The sequence below is a fragment of the Porites lutea genome, chromosome 8 (genome assembly GCF_958299795.1).
Source record: "Porites lutea chromosome 8, jaPorLute2.1, whole genome shotgun sequence".
NCBI lineage: Eukaryota > Metazoa > Cnidaria > Anthozoa > Scleractinia > Poritidae > Porites > Porites lutea.
In genome coordinates this window covers 22,604,474-22,624,063 of record NC_133208.1, presented here as the reverse complement: position 1 = coordinate 22,624,063, position 19,590 = coordinate 22,604,474, and the positions used below count along the sequence as shown (strand labels likewise).

Genomic DNA, 19,590 nt, shown 5'->3' with positions numbered 1-19,590 from the left:
TTAGAAACTGTCCGTTATATACGGGTGTCCGTATTAAGCGGTTGTTCCGCCTTGCATAAATTAAAATTTTATGTCTGTCCTGCTTCTTATTGATAGAAATCATAGCCAATCAGCTAGCGAGGAATAACTCAGTTAGTTTATGAAAATGTGGCTATCTAAGGGAACTCACAAATCCCGCGCTTTGTAGTGTCGGTAATAAAATACTTTTACTTTATACCTTTGTAACTGTAAAACAAAACAAAAAATCTTACTGAGTGGTCTTGTGCTATAAGGTTGCCTTGGAACATTGGCAGCAAGGTCGAGGTTCAAAAACCCTTGAGTTAGGATGCTCATGAACTCAAAAGGAAGTATGAACTATTCCTTTTTTATTTTTTCATTGCCTGCAATTTCAAGAAATTTCATTTTCTTCTTCTGCACGGATCCGTGTGCGTCAAGGGATCTCATAGAGCAAATAACTAGACTTCCTGGAGATATACCCTTTAAAAAACAAGCTTGCGCAAGTGTCAGATACGCTTGAAGCTTGTAAACATAATGATCAGGCTGAAAAGCGCAAAATAACAAACGCCTATAAAGTTTTTTCCTTTCTGAGCTTGCGTGCTAGCGGCATGATGCTCCGTGTGGTTTTAATCTCGCAGTCTAGTGCGAATTTCAGTGACTTTACAGTTTAGCCCCTCCAGAGGTTATTAAACTCAGTCGGAGGCGTAGAGTCCATATTCTCCATATTTGGCATACCCGATCTCCCTATCAGTCACAGTCTCTTTCCATATAAGGCGCACATTAAGCAACCACCACTGCGACGGCATGGAGCGAAAACGCCACAAAAAAGTGTATTCACGCTGTCTCAAATTAATTTTTATCACTCTTATTCCATTTCGTTCAAGTTAATTCTCAAATTCACCAAGTTGGTGAATGTTTTTTGGTGTTTAATTCTATTGTAATGTATCTGAATGTAGAAAAAGCAAACAATGGCTTTCTAGATCTAGTCTGAAAGCGTTCCGTGTTTAGTTAAGTTTAAAACACGAACATCAGTGTTATCTTTGGTTTAACATTTGAGGGTAATAAGCGAGAGATTTTTTAACCAGTGATAAAACGCGTGCCTTGCGTTTTTTGACAAGCCTTAAAAAAATTCGAGTTTATTTAACATATATTAAGGGACTTGCCCCGTCCCTTCTCTGTAATAGGTTAATGAATATGGGCGATGTGCACTCTCGTAATATTGGAAACAGAAACAAGTTAGACATGCCTTCCTTTCGATTCACTGCTGTTCAGCGGCCATGAGCAGCCCGCCTCTGGAATGACTATCCCGAATCTTAAGGTAATATAGCGAATCTCAATCAGCTTAAGGCTGAAGTGAAGAAGCATTATTTCCTTTTTTCATTTTTTCCTAATAAATTTCACATGTTGTAAAGTAGATAATTATGCTTTTAATTATCAAATTGCAATTGTAAAGTTGACCGAAAAGTCATTTTATTGGGGTCGGCTGATAAATTATTAGTATTACTTAATATTTCATTTCGATAGGATTGCTAAATAACGGTTTTCTCCTTTCAATTAAAAAAAAAAAATAATAATAAGATCGGAACACAAAAGCAGTCAAAATAACAAAGGTTGGTCAGATATGATTATAAAAATACACCGTGCAACCACAAGTACACATTTTAAAGACCTGTAATGTTCACCTGTAGGTGGGTAACCCGCCTGTTCATACAATCTCTCATTTTAATTTGATCAAGTTTACATGATTGGTGGGGGTGACCATATGAAAGATTGTAAAGACAGGCGGGTTACCCTACCTAAGCGGGTCACCTCACCTACCTGGGGACCGCCACCTCCATGTAAACAGGCCCTAAGCGTCTACTACCTTCGCAAAACGGCTATCCAAATTAAAGAAATTTCCACAGTTATTCTGAATCGTACAAGAGGGAAAAACGTTCGAAGAGAGTGTCACTACATCTAACTGCGATGCGACGCGACATAATGGGAATTAATTTAAATTAAGTTTTGCGGAATTGCAAACCGGTCAGTGACTGGTACATGTAAGAATTGTTTGCGTCTCACCTCACCAACTTATTCTTGGCTCGATGAATAAACAGTCGTGAAATTGGATTAGTCTGGTGATTTCTCAGTTAAAAACTTCGACATTTTTGTGAATAAGTTTTCGCAAATAATTTTTAATTTTGTTGCAAATTAGGATGACCGGGGATAGTACATAACATTTTATGTTTATTAGTATTTACAATAAATGTTTCAGTCATTTTAACTCGTATTTTTCCTCAGACCGAATTAAAAGCCCCTCCCCAAGAGACATGGTAAACTGGCAAAGTCGCTAATCTAAATCTATGATTTTTATGACGTTCTCGTTCCTTTACGTGGTGGCTCTCTATTGTAAAAGCTCCTAATGTAAAAAAACTGACTTGCGCACGGTACGAATACATTAATAATTGAAGTCGCATTTATCTTCGTTTGGCGTTTTTGGCAAAAGGTCGTAAAGCAAATTGGAACAGAATTAGTAAACAAGGGTAAAGGGAAGGAAGAGCGAAATAAAATACGCTGTAAGGGAAAGGAAAGCGGATGTAGCAAACTGAATTTCTTTCAAACGGGACCGTGAATGAACAAAAATAAAATCCAAACACAAGATGCTAAGAGAAAAAGATATTAACAACGATAAAAAGATACTAACTAGTAAATTAAGATTTAGGGAAACATTCTCTGAGACTCTTTATTTCTGAACTTTTCGTTAGACAACAGTTGGGTCTCGATGATTAAAGTTGACCGCATTCGCAGTTGATCGGCAAAATTAGAGAAATCAATTCTCCGGATTGAAAGTAATAGTGCATATATCGTGAATAATGTAATGGCTCGCTCCACGTGATCAATGTGGGTGATTTTTCGACTCCCCGCCTTAACATGGCGGAAACAAGTTCATAGTTTTCCTCTTCTATTGAGAACCTTCTTGAGTCACAAATATTTCATATATTTAACAGTTATTGAATGAGTCTGAGTAACATGCGAAGAATAATGCAGATCGAGGAGGAGCATGCCATCGATTGGGTACTGCCTACATCGGCTTCCAAATATAGTAACCGTGTGCTGGTTGTGAGGATTTAGCGATGGGAATGGAGACAATCAGAAACGGTGAAATATTTTGAATAAATAATAATAGAGAAGAAACAAGATTATTTCACTTCGTTGCGTCGGTTCAGTTACGAAACCCCAAACTGATAAGTATAGAGGCAAAGTTGAATGATCACTTGATTGAAACTGACACAAGATTGTGCAGGCGCACATTTTAGAGAGAAGGGTCTAACGACAAAGTGATTTCTGCTAGTTAAATCTTTCAAGTATGTAGCACACCAGTACTATTCGCCTTGTGCAACGGATTTACAGCGCTCCGTTTTCATATGTTTCTTATTGTGAAGCTTCTTTATCTCTTGTAAAAAATTGGACCTAGAACCCTTTGATGATGCTCAAGGTTTTAAGTTGGCCTCTGATCATGAGTCCATTTGATCAGTTTATGGCAACTAATGGGTTCCTTGTCGCAACGTTTCAGTTCCTCTTACTTGCTCAGGTGGCGACTAAAAGTCGTTTTCTTACACTTTTCTATGGGGTACTGAACTCTCTAGTATATGTTATCTTGGGTGCATTGTTCCTTGGTGTTGCAGAAACTATTTAATGTTAGTTCGCTTTTGTTTTGTGTTGTACGAATTGTTTACTAAGTTTTCGTCTCCGCAACACCAAGAAACTACCATTATCTTAAAGCTCTCGCAGTCAAAAGAAGTGATGTCTATAAGAATCATAGTCCGTTAATCGCTAGACCGCTGTCGGTCTTCAAATATTCCCTAACACAAGAGGTTGCAAGACAAAATCCAGATAGAGTGAGAGACTCAAACATTTGTTGAAGGCTGGTTTAGTCACGTAGGTCACGAAATGAGTATTGGGACAAACCTACCGGACGTAACGACGATCCCTACGCCGGGATACTAGAGGTCTAGTAAATGGACATCTTCCTAATATTCGGCGAGTTGATTACCTGATGGTTGATTGCAAGTTCTGCCATTTCCAGTGTAAGGATTGTTACATAAACAGCTAAAAGATCCCACTGTGTTTGTAACCCAATGAAATCTGTCATTGTTTGAACAGTGTACAATATCTACAATTAGCACGTGATTGTTACAAGGAAAATAGACAGGGCGCAGATAAACAGTGTCCGTAAATAGCAGGGGTTAACAATGTATGCGAGTTTGTGCCTCGGGACACAAAAAAGTGTCCTTTGTCCATATTAAACGGTGTCCGTATTAAGCAGGTAAATTTTAGAAACTCTCCGTTATATACGGTGTTTCATCTTGCAGAAATTAAAATTTTATGTCTGTCCTCTTATTGTCGATATAAATTAGCCAATGAGCGCACGAGAATTAACTCAGTCAGATTGTAAAAAAACAGAGCTTATAAAGACGTTGTAGTGTCGGTAATAAGAGACTTTTACTTTATACCTTTGTAACTGTTATGAGGTTGCCTTGGAACTTTGGTACCAAGGTCGAGTTTCAAAATCCCCTGAGTTAGGATGCCCATGAACTCAAAAGGAAGTCTGAACTATTCCTGTTTGATATTTTTATTACCTGCAGTTTCATGCAATTTCATTTCTTCTTCTGCACGGATCCGTGTGTGTCAAGGGATCTCATAGAGCAAATAACGGAAAGCAGCGAACTAGGGTGCTAACCATTTGACGGAAAATTTGGGAAATCCCGGATGGAAGGTAAATGGTAAGGTCACTTTTCGAAAATTCCAACCGAAAATTGAGTATGTTTTGATGTAGTCCTTTCATTCCGGTTGGTACGAACCAAACGAAATGTTGCTTACCATTAACTAATTTCTCGCTTCCTTCTCGGTTCGAGACTCACGCGACACAAATTCGCCCTTTTTTTGGATTCAAACCTTAACGGATGTGGCATTTCTATGGTATACTGGCAAATCGCTTACCATTATGCTTTCGACACCCCAACCGGATTTTTCTGTCAAATGGTAAGCACCCGTAGACTTAACTAGACTTCCTGGAGATATACCCTTTATAAAAACAAGCTCGCGCAAGTGTCAGATACGCTTGAAGCTTGTTATCATAATGATCAGGCTGAAAAGCGTAAAATAACAAACGCCTATAAAGAATTTTTTCTTTCTGAGCTTGCGCGCTAGTGGCATGGTACTCTCTCTTCAAATGGTGCGGTTTTAATCTCGCAGTCTACTGCGAATTTCAGTGACGTTACAGTTTAGCCCCTCCAGAGTTTATTAAACTCAGTCGGAGGCGTAGAGTCCATATTCTCCATATCTGGCATACCCGATCTCCCTATCAGTCACGGTCTCTTTCCATATAAGGAGCATATTAAGCAACCACGACTGCGACGGCATGGAGCGAAAACGCCACAAAAAAGTGTATTCACGCTGTTTCAAATTAATTTTTATCACTCTTATTCCATTTCGTTCAAGTTGATTGTCATATGGTGGGGAATGGTTTTTGGTGTTTAATTCTAGGGTAATGTACGTATCTCAATGTAGGAAAAGGGAAAACAATCTTTTTGTAGTCTGAAAGCGTTCCGTGTTTAGTGATATTTAAAACACGAACAGCAGTGTTTTATCACTGGTTTAACATTCGAGCGTAATAAGCGCAAGATTTTTTAACCAGTGATGAAACGCGTGCCTTGGTTTTTTGACAAGCCTTAAAAAATTCGAGTTTATTTAACACATATTAAGGGACTTGCCTCGCCCCTTATCTGTAACAGGTTTAAGAAAATGGTTGATGCGCACTCTCGTAATATCGGAAACAGAAACAAGGGAGGCCTGCCTTCCTTTAGATTCACTGCCGGTCATGGAATGACTTTGCAGAATCTTTAGGTAATGCAGAGAATCTCGAGCAGCCTAAGGCTGAAGTGAAGAAGCGTCATTTCCTCATTTCATTTTCTTTTTCCCAATAAATTTCACACATTGTTAAATAGATAATTATGCTTTTAGTATCAAATTGTAATTGTAAAGTTAGCTGAAAAGCCATTTTATGGGGTAGGCTGATGAACTATTTACATACTGTTACTAAATAGTGCACTTCAATAGGATTGCTAAATAACGGTTTTCTCTTTTTAACTAAAAAAAATAATAATAATAAAATGGAAAAACAAAAAAAGCCTAAATAACAAAGGTTGGTCAGATATAATTATGTAAATACATTGTACAACCTCAAGTACACAGTTTAAAGACCTGTTCACGTGTAGGTGGGTAACCCGCCTGTCCATATTATCTCTCATTTTAATTTGGTCAAGTTTACATAATAGGTGGCGGTGACCATATGAGAGATTGTATGGACAGGCGGGTTACCCTACCTAAGCGGGTCACCTCACTAACATGGGGACCCCCACCTCCATGTAAACAGGCCCTAAGCGTCTACCTGCCTTCGCAAAACGGCTATCCAAATAAAAGAAATTTCCACAGTTATTCTGAATCGTGCAAGAGGGAAAACGTTCGAAGAGAGTGTCACATAATGGGAGTTTGATATAAACTAAGTTTTGCGGAATTGCAAACCGGTCATTGAGGCAGACTGGCACACGTAAGAATCACTTCACCAACTTATTCTTGGATCGATGAATAATCAGTAGTGAAATTGGATTAGTCTGGTGATTTCTCAGTTAAAAAACTTCGACATTTTGGTGAATAAGTTTTTTAGTATTTTAATATGTTTATTTATAGTATTCACATTAGATCTTTCAGTCATTTTAACTCGTATTTTTCCTCATACCGAAGACTGGAGGGCTGGTATTGTGTCAGGAATGGCAATATTTCTTTTTTGTCCTTGTTTTTTCTTTTTAGGAGCTTAGACTCCCTTTTGTGAATTTTATTTCTGATAGTAGGTTTTCTATCAAAGATTGTTGGTAGCCTCCGTCCATCGACCTTTTTTTTTTTTTTTTTTTTTAATTTGAATTATTTTCCTAAAAGGTTGTTTCTGAGGAGTCTTTTGATAGGACTCTCAAGGCTTCTCCTTTGACAAATCCTTTTTTAACATTTGGAGGGTTACACGAGGTGAAATGTGTGTGCAAGAAGGTTTCCGTTTGTTTAAAATGTGTCTTTGCATCAAGGATATATTTTTCCTTGAATCTGGTGCCTTTGTATACAACCATGTCTAAAAACGCAGTCTCAGTGTCAAATGTTTCGAATTCAATGGTTGGATGATGTAAGTTTCCTTCTTCAATGAAGGCTTTGATGTCTGGTTTACTCATGTCCCATAGGGAAAAGATATCGTGTATGTAGCACTTCCAAACTGTTGTTCTAAAGACAGGTTTGCTTAGAGTTGTTGTTTCAATATATGTCATGAAAATATTGGCAAAGGAATCAAAACTGCTGTCTTTGTGCCCATTGCAGTTCCATTGTTTTGTAAGTAGTGCTTTCCATTGAAGTGGAAGAAATTTTCTTTGAGGATTAACCTAGCATTTCCGACAAGTAACGTGTGGGAATGAGTTGTCTTTGTAGAAATTTTCATATGCTTTGTGACAGACAATTTCAATATACCCTCGTTTTTCTGTATATTTGTGTCAAGACTCGATCAAGACTCATATGACGTCCATCGAAACAAGAAATGTTCGGTGTTTCACATTTGTCTTTTCAGTGAAAGGTATGATTTCTGTGATTTTGATATTGGTTGTAGAAGTGTATCAACAAATTTTATTGTCAAACACAGAACAAGGTTTTATTGAGGGACGGACCATTAGAAAAGTGATGGGGGGGGGGGGGGGTGGGGAAAAAAAATTCATGCAAGGGAAAATGCCAAGAAAAAAAATTCATGCAAAGAAGAAGGTAAAGAAAAAAAAATTCATGCAGAAGGAAGGTCCAATTGTGACTTTTTCATAAAGTCTGAGTTTCTTTCAGAAAGTCTGAGTTTCAGAAATCAACAATATTACCAGGCACAATATGAATAAACAAAAATCACTTTCCTCTTATTGAAAGGAGACAATTAGAGCCTTGTTTTTGTTTTAAATTGCAGCTAGTGTACCTACAACATACACTGTATACTGTATTATAATAAAAATAATAAAATAAAATTTGTAATAAATAAATATTAGAATTTGGTAGCTTTGTAAATATTCTATAACTTATTTATAGAGGATGGGTCTTACCGCCTAGAATAAGAATTCTATAATACAATGAAGAAGTGCATTCACACGTAGTAGTAAGGGACTGTGCAATAATTATCAGGAGGGGGGGGGGGGGCTGAAAAACTAGAGGGGTAGGGCATTACATAAAATTGCTGCCAAGATATGGGGGAGGGGGGTTCAAAGTAAAATCACTCATTCGAAATGTAAATAAAATTAAACGCAATAAAAGATTCTCAATACAGGCATCATGATAGACTGTAACAAATATCAATACGAACAGCTGTTAAAGGATTATTGAAAATATTCCATCAAAATAAAAAGCAAATTCACAACTGATCAATTCTAACCCGTCTTCTAATTAATTGAGCTGATCCTATGTAAAGCAAAAATCGTGAACTTGTTTTTCAGCTTCCCCCGTAAAACAATGGGAATCAAACAGATCTCGTAGACAAGCTTTGTCGGTTTTTGATGTGAATAAAAGTAATGTTTCTTCATCGACTGAATCGATTTGCTGAATTCCATATATATCTGGCTCATAACAAAAGTTCAACAGGCTCTCCTCCCAAGGATCTAAATATAATGCAAGCTCTTTTTCGTCTGTTATTTGAAGCGTTCAATCTCCTGTTCTTTGATTTTTTTTCTCTGCTCCTTTCTCTTTCTGGCATCAGAAGTTTTAGATTTTGAGCCAGTGTGGTAAGCACCCCGGTACTTAGCAAATGCTTTGTCTAAATGTTCAATCAAGCGATCGACATCCTTCTCGATACTAGATGTTACATAATAACGTTTGTCATTATTGAAGCTGTGATGGCAGCTCAGTCCAGTTTTGAGTTTACCAGTGTTTCCAGACGACGACATCCAACAAGTAAGCGTACGCTTACAGTCGCATGACAATATAAAGGGTATTTACTTAAAGGCATCTGTGGTAATGGTGGCGGTGAGGGGTGGGTGTGTGTGTGTGGGTGGGTGGTGGGAGGGGAGGTGCGACGTTATTTTTAACATAACAGAGGGGAGTTAGAACTACTTTTTTTGGTTTTGGAGGGGGTACTGTCTAAGTTTTTGCTATATAGCTCTAGTTTTTCAGCCCCCCCCCCCCCCCCCCCTCCTGATAATTATTGCACAGTCCCTAAGTGTTAAAACTTTAACTGTCAACGACATAAACAGCAACACTGCCACCGGTACTTTTAACAAAAATTAAGAACCACAAAGTATGGTTTTCATTGTTGAATGGAGTATGGCATCATTGTGATGGGCTGTGGGAGAGGAATTCCAGAGGGCACGGACTGAAAAAATGCAAAGGGAAGCCCTCCACTCCAAGTGGCTTCCTCCTCTCTCACTGTGTGTACATTTTCGAAAAGATTTTGCATTAAAGTGGCCTGTATCCTTTGATCTGTTGTGAGTGTAGAATAATTTAAAAAGCACAAAAACATAGATAATGAATCAAGATTTCACTGTTCAAATATTTGTCTGAAAAAAAAAATTCGTGCAGAGGAGTTCACCTGAAAAACAAATTCCTGCACTAACAGTGAGTGAAAAAAAAAAAAGTCGTGCAAGCTGAAAATCCCCCCCCCCCCCCTCCCCATCACTTTTCTAATGGTCCGTCCCTAAGAGGAAACCAAACACCCATGTATTAAAAAGGGGGTGGGTCATGGAATTTCCAACCGTGCTTTAGGGGTAGGTAGTCATTTTTGCGCCGAAGGGAGGGGGTGGGCCATGTGTTTTTTATCAACCACATTTCCAAATGCTCCGCCCCCCCCCCCCCCCCCCCAACACTTTTTGACCAGTGTTAAACACATACTAGTATGCGCAAAAGGCACCAGGGCAGTACCCGGCAAACAGAAAGCGTCAGTCATAGAGCAGCTGGTTGTAGACAACTCAACGAACAAGATTATTGTGTTCGTAAAAGGAAAGAACTGTTTTCACGGACCCAAAAGATCGGCAAGTTAAACATTACCGCACCCAAAGAAAAAAGCCAACTCTAAGCATTAGATCTTTTGATGGCTCAAAGAAATAAACATCTTTCTTTAAAGTACATGTAATTTGTACTTACGAAAAATCATTGTTGTAACTGATGTTGCAGTTCTAACTATCGAGACTATTAAGATCGTGTTTAAACCTATCTTTCTGAAACAGGTTCATTTATTAAAACCCTTGGATATCTTTATGACGCTTTTGAAATACGCGCGAAAAAGGTACGTCTGTAAAAAAAAAAAGGTAACACAGGGACGCGAAAGAGAATGTCGACAAAGTCTGTATCGAGGTACAAAAAACTTTTTACAACACAGGTGGAAAACCTACACGCGGTTTCTCACTTCAACACAAAACATTTAGTGCTTTAAACTACGCCCAAGACTTTGGAAACACAATGAAGGAATCGCTTCAAAAGAACTACAAATTCGAAGGGCTGCACTCAAGAAAAATCGAATTGTCCCTTGTTAAATACTTTCATGCCTCTGTCAGCACTTTCAACTATGTCTCTCCCATCGGTGCAAACAGTACCAAAAGAAGTTAAAGTTGTGATAAGGGACTGGATAGAGAACTTTCGCCCTGTTTGACAACGAATCATAAGAAGCGAACCAACTCAAGATAACTAAAGTAGGATTTTTACCACCAGCGTCACGGTACTATGTCATGCTATGTGCTATCTTTTTAAAAAGCTAAAACTTTTTTTTTTCGTCAACTGAATTCCAAAAATAATGGTCCTGCCAGTTTCGTTATTTAAGAGTATATTTTAGCATTGATTTTTTCCCGTCGTCTGTTGCAATGGATTGAAGGATTGAAAATGGACTGAAACTTAGGCCAGCAACAAGGACCCAACAAGACACAGGGCATACAGCAACCGGATAAGTACACGAGATTGTTTCAGATAACGAAAGTGACAAAGAAGGTAATTTTGAAGTAGTTTATGGGAGGACATGCATGACCAGGTCGGGAAGATCAGTACGAGATCATGACTGGTGCGTCTCGATCTATGAGGCTGGTGTCATATTGATGGCTATACGACTTAATCTATTTTTAATAGGGGTCTTAATAGCTATCCCTTACCCATTTTTACTACTTCAGTTAGATAATTGTATGTTCTTTTCTATATTTTTAGTTACTTATAAATTGTAGTAGTGGCGGAGTTTATGTAAATTCATGTAAAAATATAACTTGATTTTAGAAAATTCGGGTTATGACGGAATAATATTCGCTGTAGGAAAGTGAAAGTTAATAGCTAACCGAAATTAGTAGTTAACTGAGAATTGGCCCAAAAAATATTAGTTAACTGATATTTGGCTGAAAAATTAGTAGTTAACTGAGAATTGGGTACCCCCATTAGCACCCTCTGATCCACAACCACGAATAATCGTCTCACGCTCAACTCAAGCAAAATGTTTAGCTAAGGTAAAAAAAAAGAAAAAAACACTGCAAAAGCGGTGTACGAACAATCTTGCTCAACGTCGGATCCAATAAGATCGTGATCAGTCAAAATATATAAAATTGAAAACGTTAGGCAAGAAGACTTTTGCAGGGACTGATCAAACAACGTGAAATAGAGTTAAGTTGCGATATTTCGACTGGCCAATACCAGTCTTCATCAGGTTTATTGAGATATCACGAATTTACAGAAATATACATGAAGTAAAATAATGACCGGAAATTACAAGCAAAATATCATCAAATAACTCAGAAAACTCAGCCTATTGGCAGATAAACACCTCTGGACTTTTCTCTTACGCTCGTCTTATTCAAGTTCCCGGACGTACAGTCACAAGGTCGGCAGACCAGCATAGACTCTGTTTTCACACCACAAATAAACGAGGTCTTGGCCCGGGTCAAAGTTCACCTGGAAATTTGCTCTCGCCCAATTTATTTGACTCCTAAAAGCCCGTTCCCGAAAAGCGGACAATATCGTACATTTCTGTCTCAGCCCGGATCAGGGCGATTGATTCGTTTAGCCAAATGAAACGAGAATACAATACGATATTGGACGATGCAGACTCTGTGAATCGAATTAACTTTGTCCCATCCCAGAGAGATTTACATGATCAGGGGCACCCAATAAACCTGTTCCTCAAAATATTTGTTCTTCAGGCCAATTTCTGCTGGCTGGGAGATTTGGAAAAAAAAATTGTGTCGTTGGAAGGAATGTTGCAAGGAAATAGACAATTAAGGGTGCCTGAGGGAATTTGATGCCTAGAATAGCTCCTATGTGCTATTTGCCCCCTCCCCCGTCTCAGTGAAGGGTTAATTTGCGCCCTATAACCACACCCAATGTCCTTGTTTTTAATGGAGTATGCGAGGAACAAAAACGCTTTCAGTGGGCTCCCCTTTCACTGAATTTCTTTTAACTTTTTTAAACTAACCCAGACCAATGAAAACTATACTCACCGCTCACAGGGTGCTGACAGTTTTTACCGTCTCCATTGAAATGCTGTTGACATGAACAGCTGTAGGACCCAATGGTGTTTGTACATGAAGCGAGCTTGTGACAGCTGTGTAAACCGCTGGTGCATTCATCAACATCTGCGAATGGAGATTCAGGGCGCTGATGTATCAAACATTTTTGACGTTTTCGAGGCTTCATGTAAGAGTTGATTTTAGTATTTAGATGCATTGTGTCTATTTTTAAGAGCATTATTTTTATAACGGAAGAACATTAAAAACATTCAGTTTTCGGCATTTATAAAAAAAGCTATTAGATGCTTATTGGAAACTAAGTCCAGCGATTGATTAAGCATATAAACAGATGGAGGATAGTGGGTTTAAAACCAGATAAACTTGAGACATGTTTCACACGACGGCATGATATATGCAGGCTTTTGAGCTTCTTTTTACATATAACTCATTTCTAACATTAAATCAATAATAAATTTCAATGCTATGATACACAAGAATATCAATCAATCGACATTAAGATCTTTGAAACAGTACTACTTAAGTGTAGGTTTTATGTAGCTCGGCTTAGGGCTTAGCAATTGCTGTACAATGACTCATTTTTAAAACAAACAAACGTACCATTGCAAGTCCTCCCATCTCCTGTGTATCCTGCTTTACACGCGCATGCGTACGATCCCACAGTATTGGCACAGACCGCGTTGACGTCACAGCTATGATCGTTGGTAGAACACTCGTCGACATCTGAGAACATAAAATTACTCGAAATATAAGAAATAGATATTACTTCATGGTTCGTTAGTGCGCATCGATTTTTATTCACGAGTTGTGGAGAATCACAAACGAAAGAGCGAGATACGGGCGAGTAAGTGATTCTTCAAAACCAGTGAATAAAGATCGTCCAAAGGAACCAAACAGGAAGCAATTTGTTTAGTTTATTTGTACTGATAGATGTAACAAAGTTTTACTTTTACACTATCAATCGCGAGATAAAATCACTACAAACACAACGATTGCGGAGCGATAATTATATTTACTACTTAATCGACATTGTAGGATTCAACAGTTTTTGAAATGTTTAAATTTGTTTTCGATAACTCCAAGAAAAAGTAAAAACTAGATATTTAAAAGGTATATCTCACATAATACTACAAGTTTGAACGTTCAGTGAGAATGTTTAAACACGTCCAGAACCGTAAAAACGTACCAAGTACAAGCATGTACAAAGTTTCAAGAAAAAAGCTTAAATTAAGCCGTATGTTTATGGATTTGTAATTCAACTAATCAGAGTCAGAATCTAATACTTTAAATGGTCTGTGCCTCTTTGGAGAAGATTCTTGGACTGCTAACTTATGGCTTGATTCAAGCTGCTGGTTGGATTCAGTTCTGAATTGGCTTCCTTGAATTACAGCGCCCGAGAAAAGTGACACCGCTTGTTGACTTTGCCTTGCGCTTTCATGTCCGTTTTGTTTTGACCAAAAGGCCATTCCTGATTTTTCAAACTCGACGTCTTTTATAAAGCTGTTGTCGTGGTTTTATCTTCGAATACCTTTCAAATCTGGTAATCACATCATACCATGAACTGAACTTATAATCTTCGTTGTCTTCTCATTCGCTAATGCATGATAAATTCGTCTCGGAAATTTCTTCTAATAACACTCGACTCGCCTTTTATCATTAGAAATTCCTTAAATAGAGCCATATTCTGTTCAGTTTTCTTTCTGGTGTTTTCCTTTTTTGTCCTTCGGGAAATTCCTCGAGTGATCCTTGAAGTGCCCGAAGAGGACGTAACTATATTAGTGAAAGCGGATAGTGAAAGGCGGGAAAACCGATACGATGTTTTTATTAGTGAAGATTTTCGTCTGCGGCCTGTGATTGGTTATACGATAATTCTTACTTGTGAGAAAAATTGTCCCACCAGTCAAATTGCCAGTAATTTTTAACAGATAATATTTACTGGTCATATTACGTTGATGATAAATTTCATTACATATATAATAATTACAGATACTTGATCTGTCGTAGAATAAACTTAAGATGATGTGAACTGCGGAAATACAAATTTAAATGAAGATATAATTATATGATCGTCGCAGTGCATGGTACAGTTGGACCCCGCTATTTCGAAGTTCCAAGGGAAATGGAAAAAAGTTCGAAATAGTGGGGTTTCGAGATAACCGGGGAAGCGTAAAATTCGTAACAATGAATCATCTTTTAATAAAATACAGTACAGTATGAAGAAAGACACTGATTAAATAAAAATACAGTAATTATATGTCGGATAAATCAGCAGGCGCTGTTGCATTGAAAAATCTTTGAATGTTCTTTTGTTTTGAGCAACACGAACTCAAATAAAATGCAATACGTTTCCAGCTGTGCTCTTATGTACGTACTCCGTTTTTGACAAGTTTCGAAATAACGGGGTTGATTTAAGGTGTAGGGAAAGAACGATGAGTTCGAAATAGCGGGGAATTCGAAATAACCGAGTTCGAAATAGCTGATAGTAAATGACTGAAAACATAAGGGTAAATCCAAGGGAATCCGATCTTCCTTCGAAATAGCGGGGACTTCGAATTAACCGAGTTCGAAATAGCGGGGTTCGACCGTAATTGCAATTTAATCAATTGCAAATTAACAACGACATGATCGTGGCAGTGGTTATTGCAGTTTAAGCAGTTCACGTCATATTCTTTTCATTCTATGATTCATTCCGTTCACGGAATAATCAGCAAATTAAAGTAAGTGTTTTTAAATTCATCCTCGATTATGAGAGCTCGGCGTTTACAAATCATAAGTATACTGTCGTTTTGAAATCAGGAGAACAATTCGAGCAGCCAAAGATGAAAGACACTTGCTCAGTTTTTAACTTCTGTTCATCATATCCGATAGTCTTTTCCTAAGACCCTATCGTAGCTGGATTCATGGAGAAATTTTTGAGAATTAAAACCCGAAAATGAAGGAGGAAATTTGTTTTCTTTCGACGATGCCAGCAATGGGTGAGTGGAGCCACAGTTGTTGTGATGCCGGAAACTACCGTCAGTATTAAATATAATATTTGTTTTTTCTCAGCGCTGGGGTTTTTATTATTCATTTGGATATTGCAAGAGAGATCGAGTCATCGTCGCCCTTCTTCCTCGGCTTCAGCGTAGTCGTTGAGGAAATTTATACCTCTGTGGCCTGTGACAGTGGCGATATATTCGGAACTTACAATATATAAGGTTTGCTTTCTTCAGTTTGCTGACTGTTGTTTCCTTGCACTATGATTCGTAAACTTTTTTCTCACTTTCGTTAAGGCTAGTACTACCAGCTACGGATACTTTCATTATGTTAGTTATGGTATTTTCGCACATTGGTTTAGTTTGAACCAGACGTTTAAATTTTCGGTTTAGTTTGCTACTGAGGTAGAAAGAAACAGACCATCGCATAGATGTTTTAATAGAGGTCTTTGCTCGACAAAAGACTTAAAGAGAGCAACTGGACACCTTTCTCCCCCAACAAAGAATGACGTGACTTGAAGTCTTTGTTGTTATCATGTTCATTTAAATGCCTGAAAAGTGTAGCTGTCATGACTTGCGTGTGGTTACCACCGTTTTTGTTCTTTATTTCTACTTTAGCGTAGTCTGTTATAAGGAGCTTGTTTAGTTTCTCTGGCTCATTTTCCTCGATTTTGTCGACAGTGTTTTTCTCTTAGCACCGCATTTTCAATACATTTAGCCAGAAAGACGTTCTTTTTCCCCTTGTTTGAGTTTTTGGATATTTTTTTAACTTTTCTATTGTTGTTTTGCGTACATGAAATCAAATCGTTGTTTGCTGAAAACAATATAATAATGGCCATTTTCTTAAATTTTGTTGTTAAAACAGTTCTAATCTGATTGGTTCTTGGTGGTTTCTTTTTTGTTGTCAACCAATCAGAAACCATTTGTAATCTGCACTCGTGTTACAAATTTGCACTCGGGTAACAGAAGAACTCCACTCCTTTCTCAGCCAATCAGAATTGAGTAGTTTTTTTTAGTGTATATTATTACGCCTAAAAAAATGATCGCAGGTTTGAACAATCATCGTTCCACGTATCCGATGATATAAACTGGATGTTTGGCTCCGCTTTTCTATTTGTTTACTACATACAGTCAGTACTAAAATTAATTTAAACTCCTGCTAAACCAAAACTTTAACTGTAAAAAGCGAGGAGAGCACAAAAGACTCTCGTATTGCTGTCGTTGCTGTTCAATCTAAAAACGAACATATCATACAAACGAAATTAAACTCAATCGGCTCACCAGTGCATGTGAATCCATCCCCTGTGAATCCTGCTGTACATGCGCATGCGTAAGATCCAACAGTATTACTACACACCGCATTAACGTCACAGCTGTGAGAGTTGGTAGAGCACTCGTCGACATCTGGCGAAAAAAGTGAGGAAGCCTTCTTGTTTAGTGATGCAGCAACCTCTTGAAGGTCATTTACTCTCATTTTCTTTATGCGTTAACCCTGCTTAACTACTATAGGTAATCCGATTTTTTTGCGTTTTTTACATATAAACGGAGGGGGAAACATTAAACTACACGTAATAAACACAATTCGAAAGAAAATAATCTCAAAAGGCGAGGACGTCTCAAGATAGCTTATAGGTGAGACTTCCTCTTAGCTGTATAGCAGAACGAGCTATAGTAAGAGGGAGTATTCGAGGGAGTAAATTTCCTTTCTGAAATGCATAACGATTCAATGCGAATTTTTATTAAATATAACAGCAAAGTACCCTTTTTGCTAAGTTGGCATACTATAAATCAATTTCGTTAAGATATGTTTGTTGGACGTGCGTTTCAGTTTGGGTTTTACGGAAAAAACCTTGAACGTCCCCAAAATCTATCTTTGATTTGAGGTTTAGCCAAAAAAATGCTAAATACGGTTTAAAATACGCATTTATAAATCAAATAGGATAATGAAACAAAAAAGAAGACAGGAGAGAAAGGAGTCACAGGTCTAACGACAGATTAGAGCCTAGTCACCTAATCAGTTTCTAACCGGCTGGGCTTGACAATTGTGCAACACCGAGTTTAGTGAAATTTTGCCAGATACATATTTCTAGTTTTATTTAACTATTATTTGGAACCATTTAGGTTGTACGTCCGCCGTTAGAAAATACAGGCACGCACATCGTTTTGCAAGCGTGTTTTACAACACGGCAACAGCTTACCAGAGCATGTTTTTCCATCGCCTGTGAATCCTGCTTTACATGCGCATGCGTAAGATCCAACAGTATTACTGCAAACCGCATTAACGCCACAGCTGTGAGAGTTGGTAGAACACTCGTCGATATCTGCATGAGAATTGTAAGTTACGTAAAGCGCGTTAGAATAACTAATATTAAATCTACCTGATGGTTTACATCTGGTCGCTAAGGTAAATGTATCCATTTTTTTTTTTCTTCTTGTTTGTTTGTTGTTTTTATGTTTTAACAAATATGGTTTTATGCTTTTTTCCAAAATGACATGACAGTGTTGAGCTTTTGCACACAAGCATTGCACCTTCAATGGTTTCGTCGTCTTGTTTAAGAACCTTAAGATTAGAGTCGCTTACGGGAAGGTGTCGTTTACAAAAATCAAAAAATAAGAGGTCGTCTCTTTGAAAAACAATTTATTGTTTGCAATTTCAAAGTTACGATATGTGTAGTTCCATGTCGACTTATGGTTCTCTTAGGAGAGGTGGTCGCACATGGAGGATCAACTGTATCTCAAATACCGTTGCAAGGTTTTCCATCTCCTGTGTACCCAGCATTACACGAACATTTGTATGAACCCACGGTATTCTGGCATATGGAATTGACGTCACAGGAATGGGAACCAGTGGTACATTCATCCAAGTCTAAAAAGTAAGCACACAGAGGCTTCTTGTCAAACAATATGACTTTTTTCAGTTGATGAAGCTTGTTTAAAAAGAATATACTGTGGTGTAGTTGGGTAATTGACGTACACTGGCAAGGCAAAAAAAAAAATGTTTGAAAAAAGGGAACTTGCAAAAAGGGTCGTAAGCGTGCCCTGAGTTAACGTATGTACTTATGTTCGTTAATAATTTGCAAAGAGGTGTTTAGAAAACCGGGTTAAAAGTAAGCGGAACTTAGCGCGACTTTTCCCGTGGTTCCAACGTATGAACGCTTTCTCGTTCTTCTTTTGATTACGCCGATTTCAGGCTTTTGTGGCGATTTTTAGGTTAAAGGACATTTTTTTAATGCAAATGTTTAAGACTTGTTTCCCTATGTTTCTAATATGAAACTGATTGGTGTCACCCTCTCTTCCTTTTCATGCAATCTGTTTAACCATCTGCCTAACATGCTGTAATTGCGTTTCGACCTTTTTGAACGTAGTTTTAACTCAGTAGATTCACTATCTGGAACGTGAAGATTAAGATATATACGGTTATAAATCTTCATAGTGCCACGCTTATTACCTTTAAAACAAGTGTAGTTGTAACAGTTAGTACATGGCACATCATTCCAAGTGTAACCATGCCTGGCGCCAAGAGTATGAACACAGTCTTCGTTTTTCCAGTCGTTCGGTTGCTGTGGGGCCCAGAACCTAAATTTGCTTATTTCTTTGTTTGTCCACACAAAGGAGCCCTCCACACTTCGGTCATTGAGTCCAATCCAAGATCTCTCTCCGTTGTGACGGTGTTGAATGTAGACATTTTCTTCTTGATTGTGAACCGTTACCAAATTGGAACTCATTGTGGAACAGTTTGACTCAGCGGTCAGCCACGAGGCGCATGTACGACTTGTGAAGTAACAGTAGCCCCCAAAATAACTCCATCTCGGCTGGCAAATATCTGTGATAAAGATATAAAACGACGGTCCAGTTTAGAAATTCCCACGCATTTGGTCGACAGGCTTTACCGAGGTTTAGTAGGGAGAACGGAATAATCAAGAAGCGCGAAAAATGGAGGCAAGCAACGCAAGCGACTGGGGACGAGGCAGCTTCACAAAGATCATTCCAACTCCTAGTGCGGCCGATACGCTTAGCAGGAGGAAAAGAGGAAAATCAAACTGACGACCCTAAATTGAAAGCATTTTCTACAGGGGATAATCAGTAGCAAA

At 38.1% G+C, this 19,590-nt stretch overlaps 1 protein-coding gene across 1 annotated transcript in view; it reads right to left on the bottom strand.

Moving 5' to 3' along the window:
• LOC140947068 (uncharacterized) overlaps nucleotides 1–19,590 on the bottom strand; it is a 30,118-nt gene that overhangs the window by 3,231 nt on the left and 7,297 nt on the right. The window contains exons 13-18 of the mRNA XM_073396154.1: nucleotides 18,948–19,322; nucleotides 18,243–18,365; nucleotides 17,698–17,820; nucleotides 16,781–16,903; nucleotides 13,125–13,247; nucleotides 12,498–12,632 (exon numbers count right to left, since the gene is read on the bottom strand). Coding sequence (XP_073252255.1) covers nucleotides 12,498–12,632; nucleotides 13,125–13,247; nucleotides 16,781–16,903; nucleotides 17,698–17,820; nucleotides 18,243–18,365; nucleotides 18,948–19,322 — 1,002 coding nt within the window. The remainder of the gene's footprint in view (nucleotides 1–12,497; nucleotides 12,633–13,124; nucleotides 13,248–16,780; nucleotides 16,904–17,697; nucleotides 17,821–18,242; nucleotides 18,366–18,947; nucleotides 19,323–19,590) is intronic.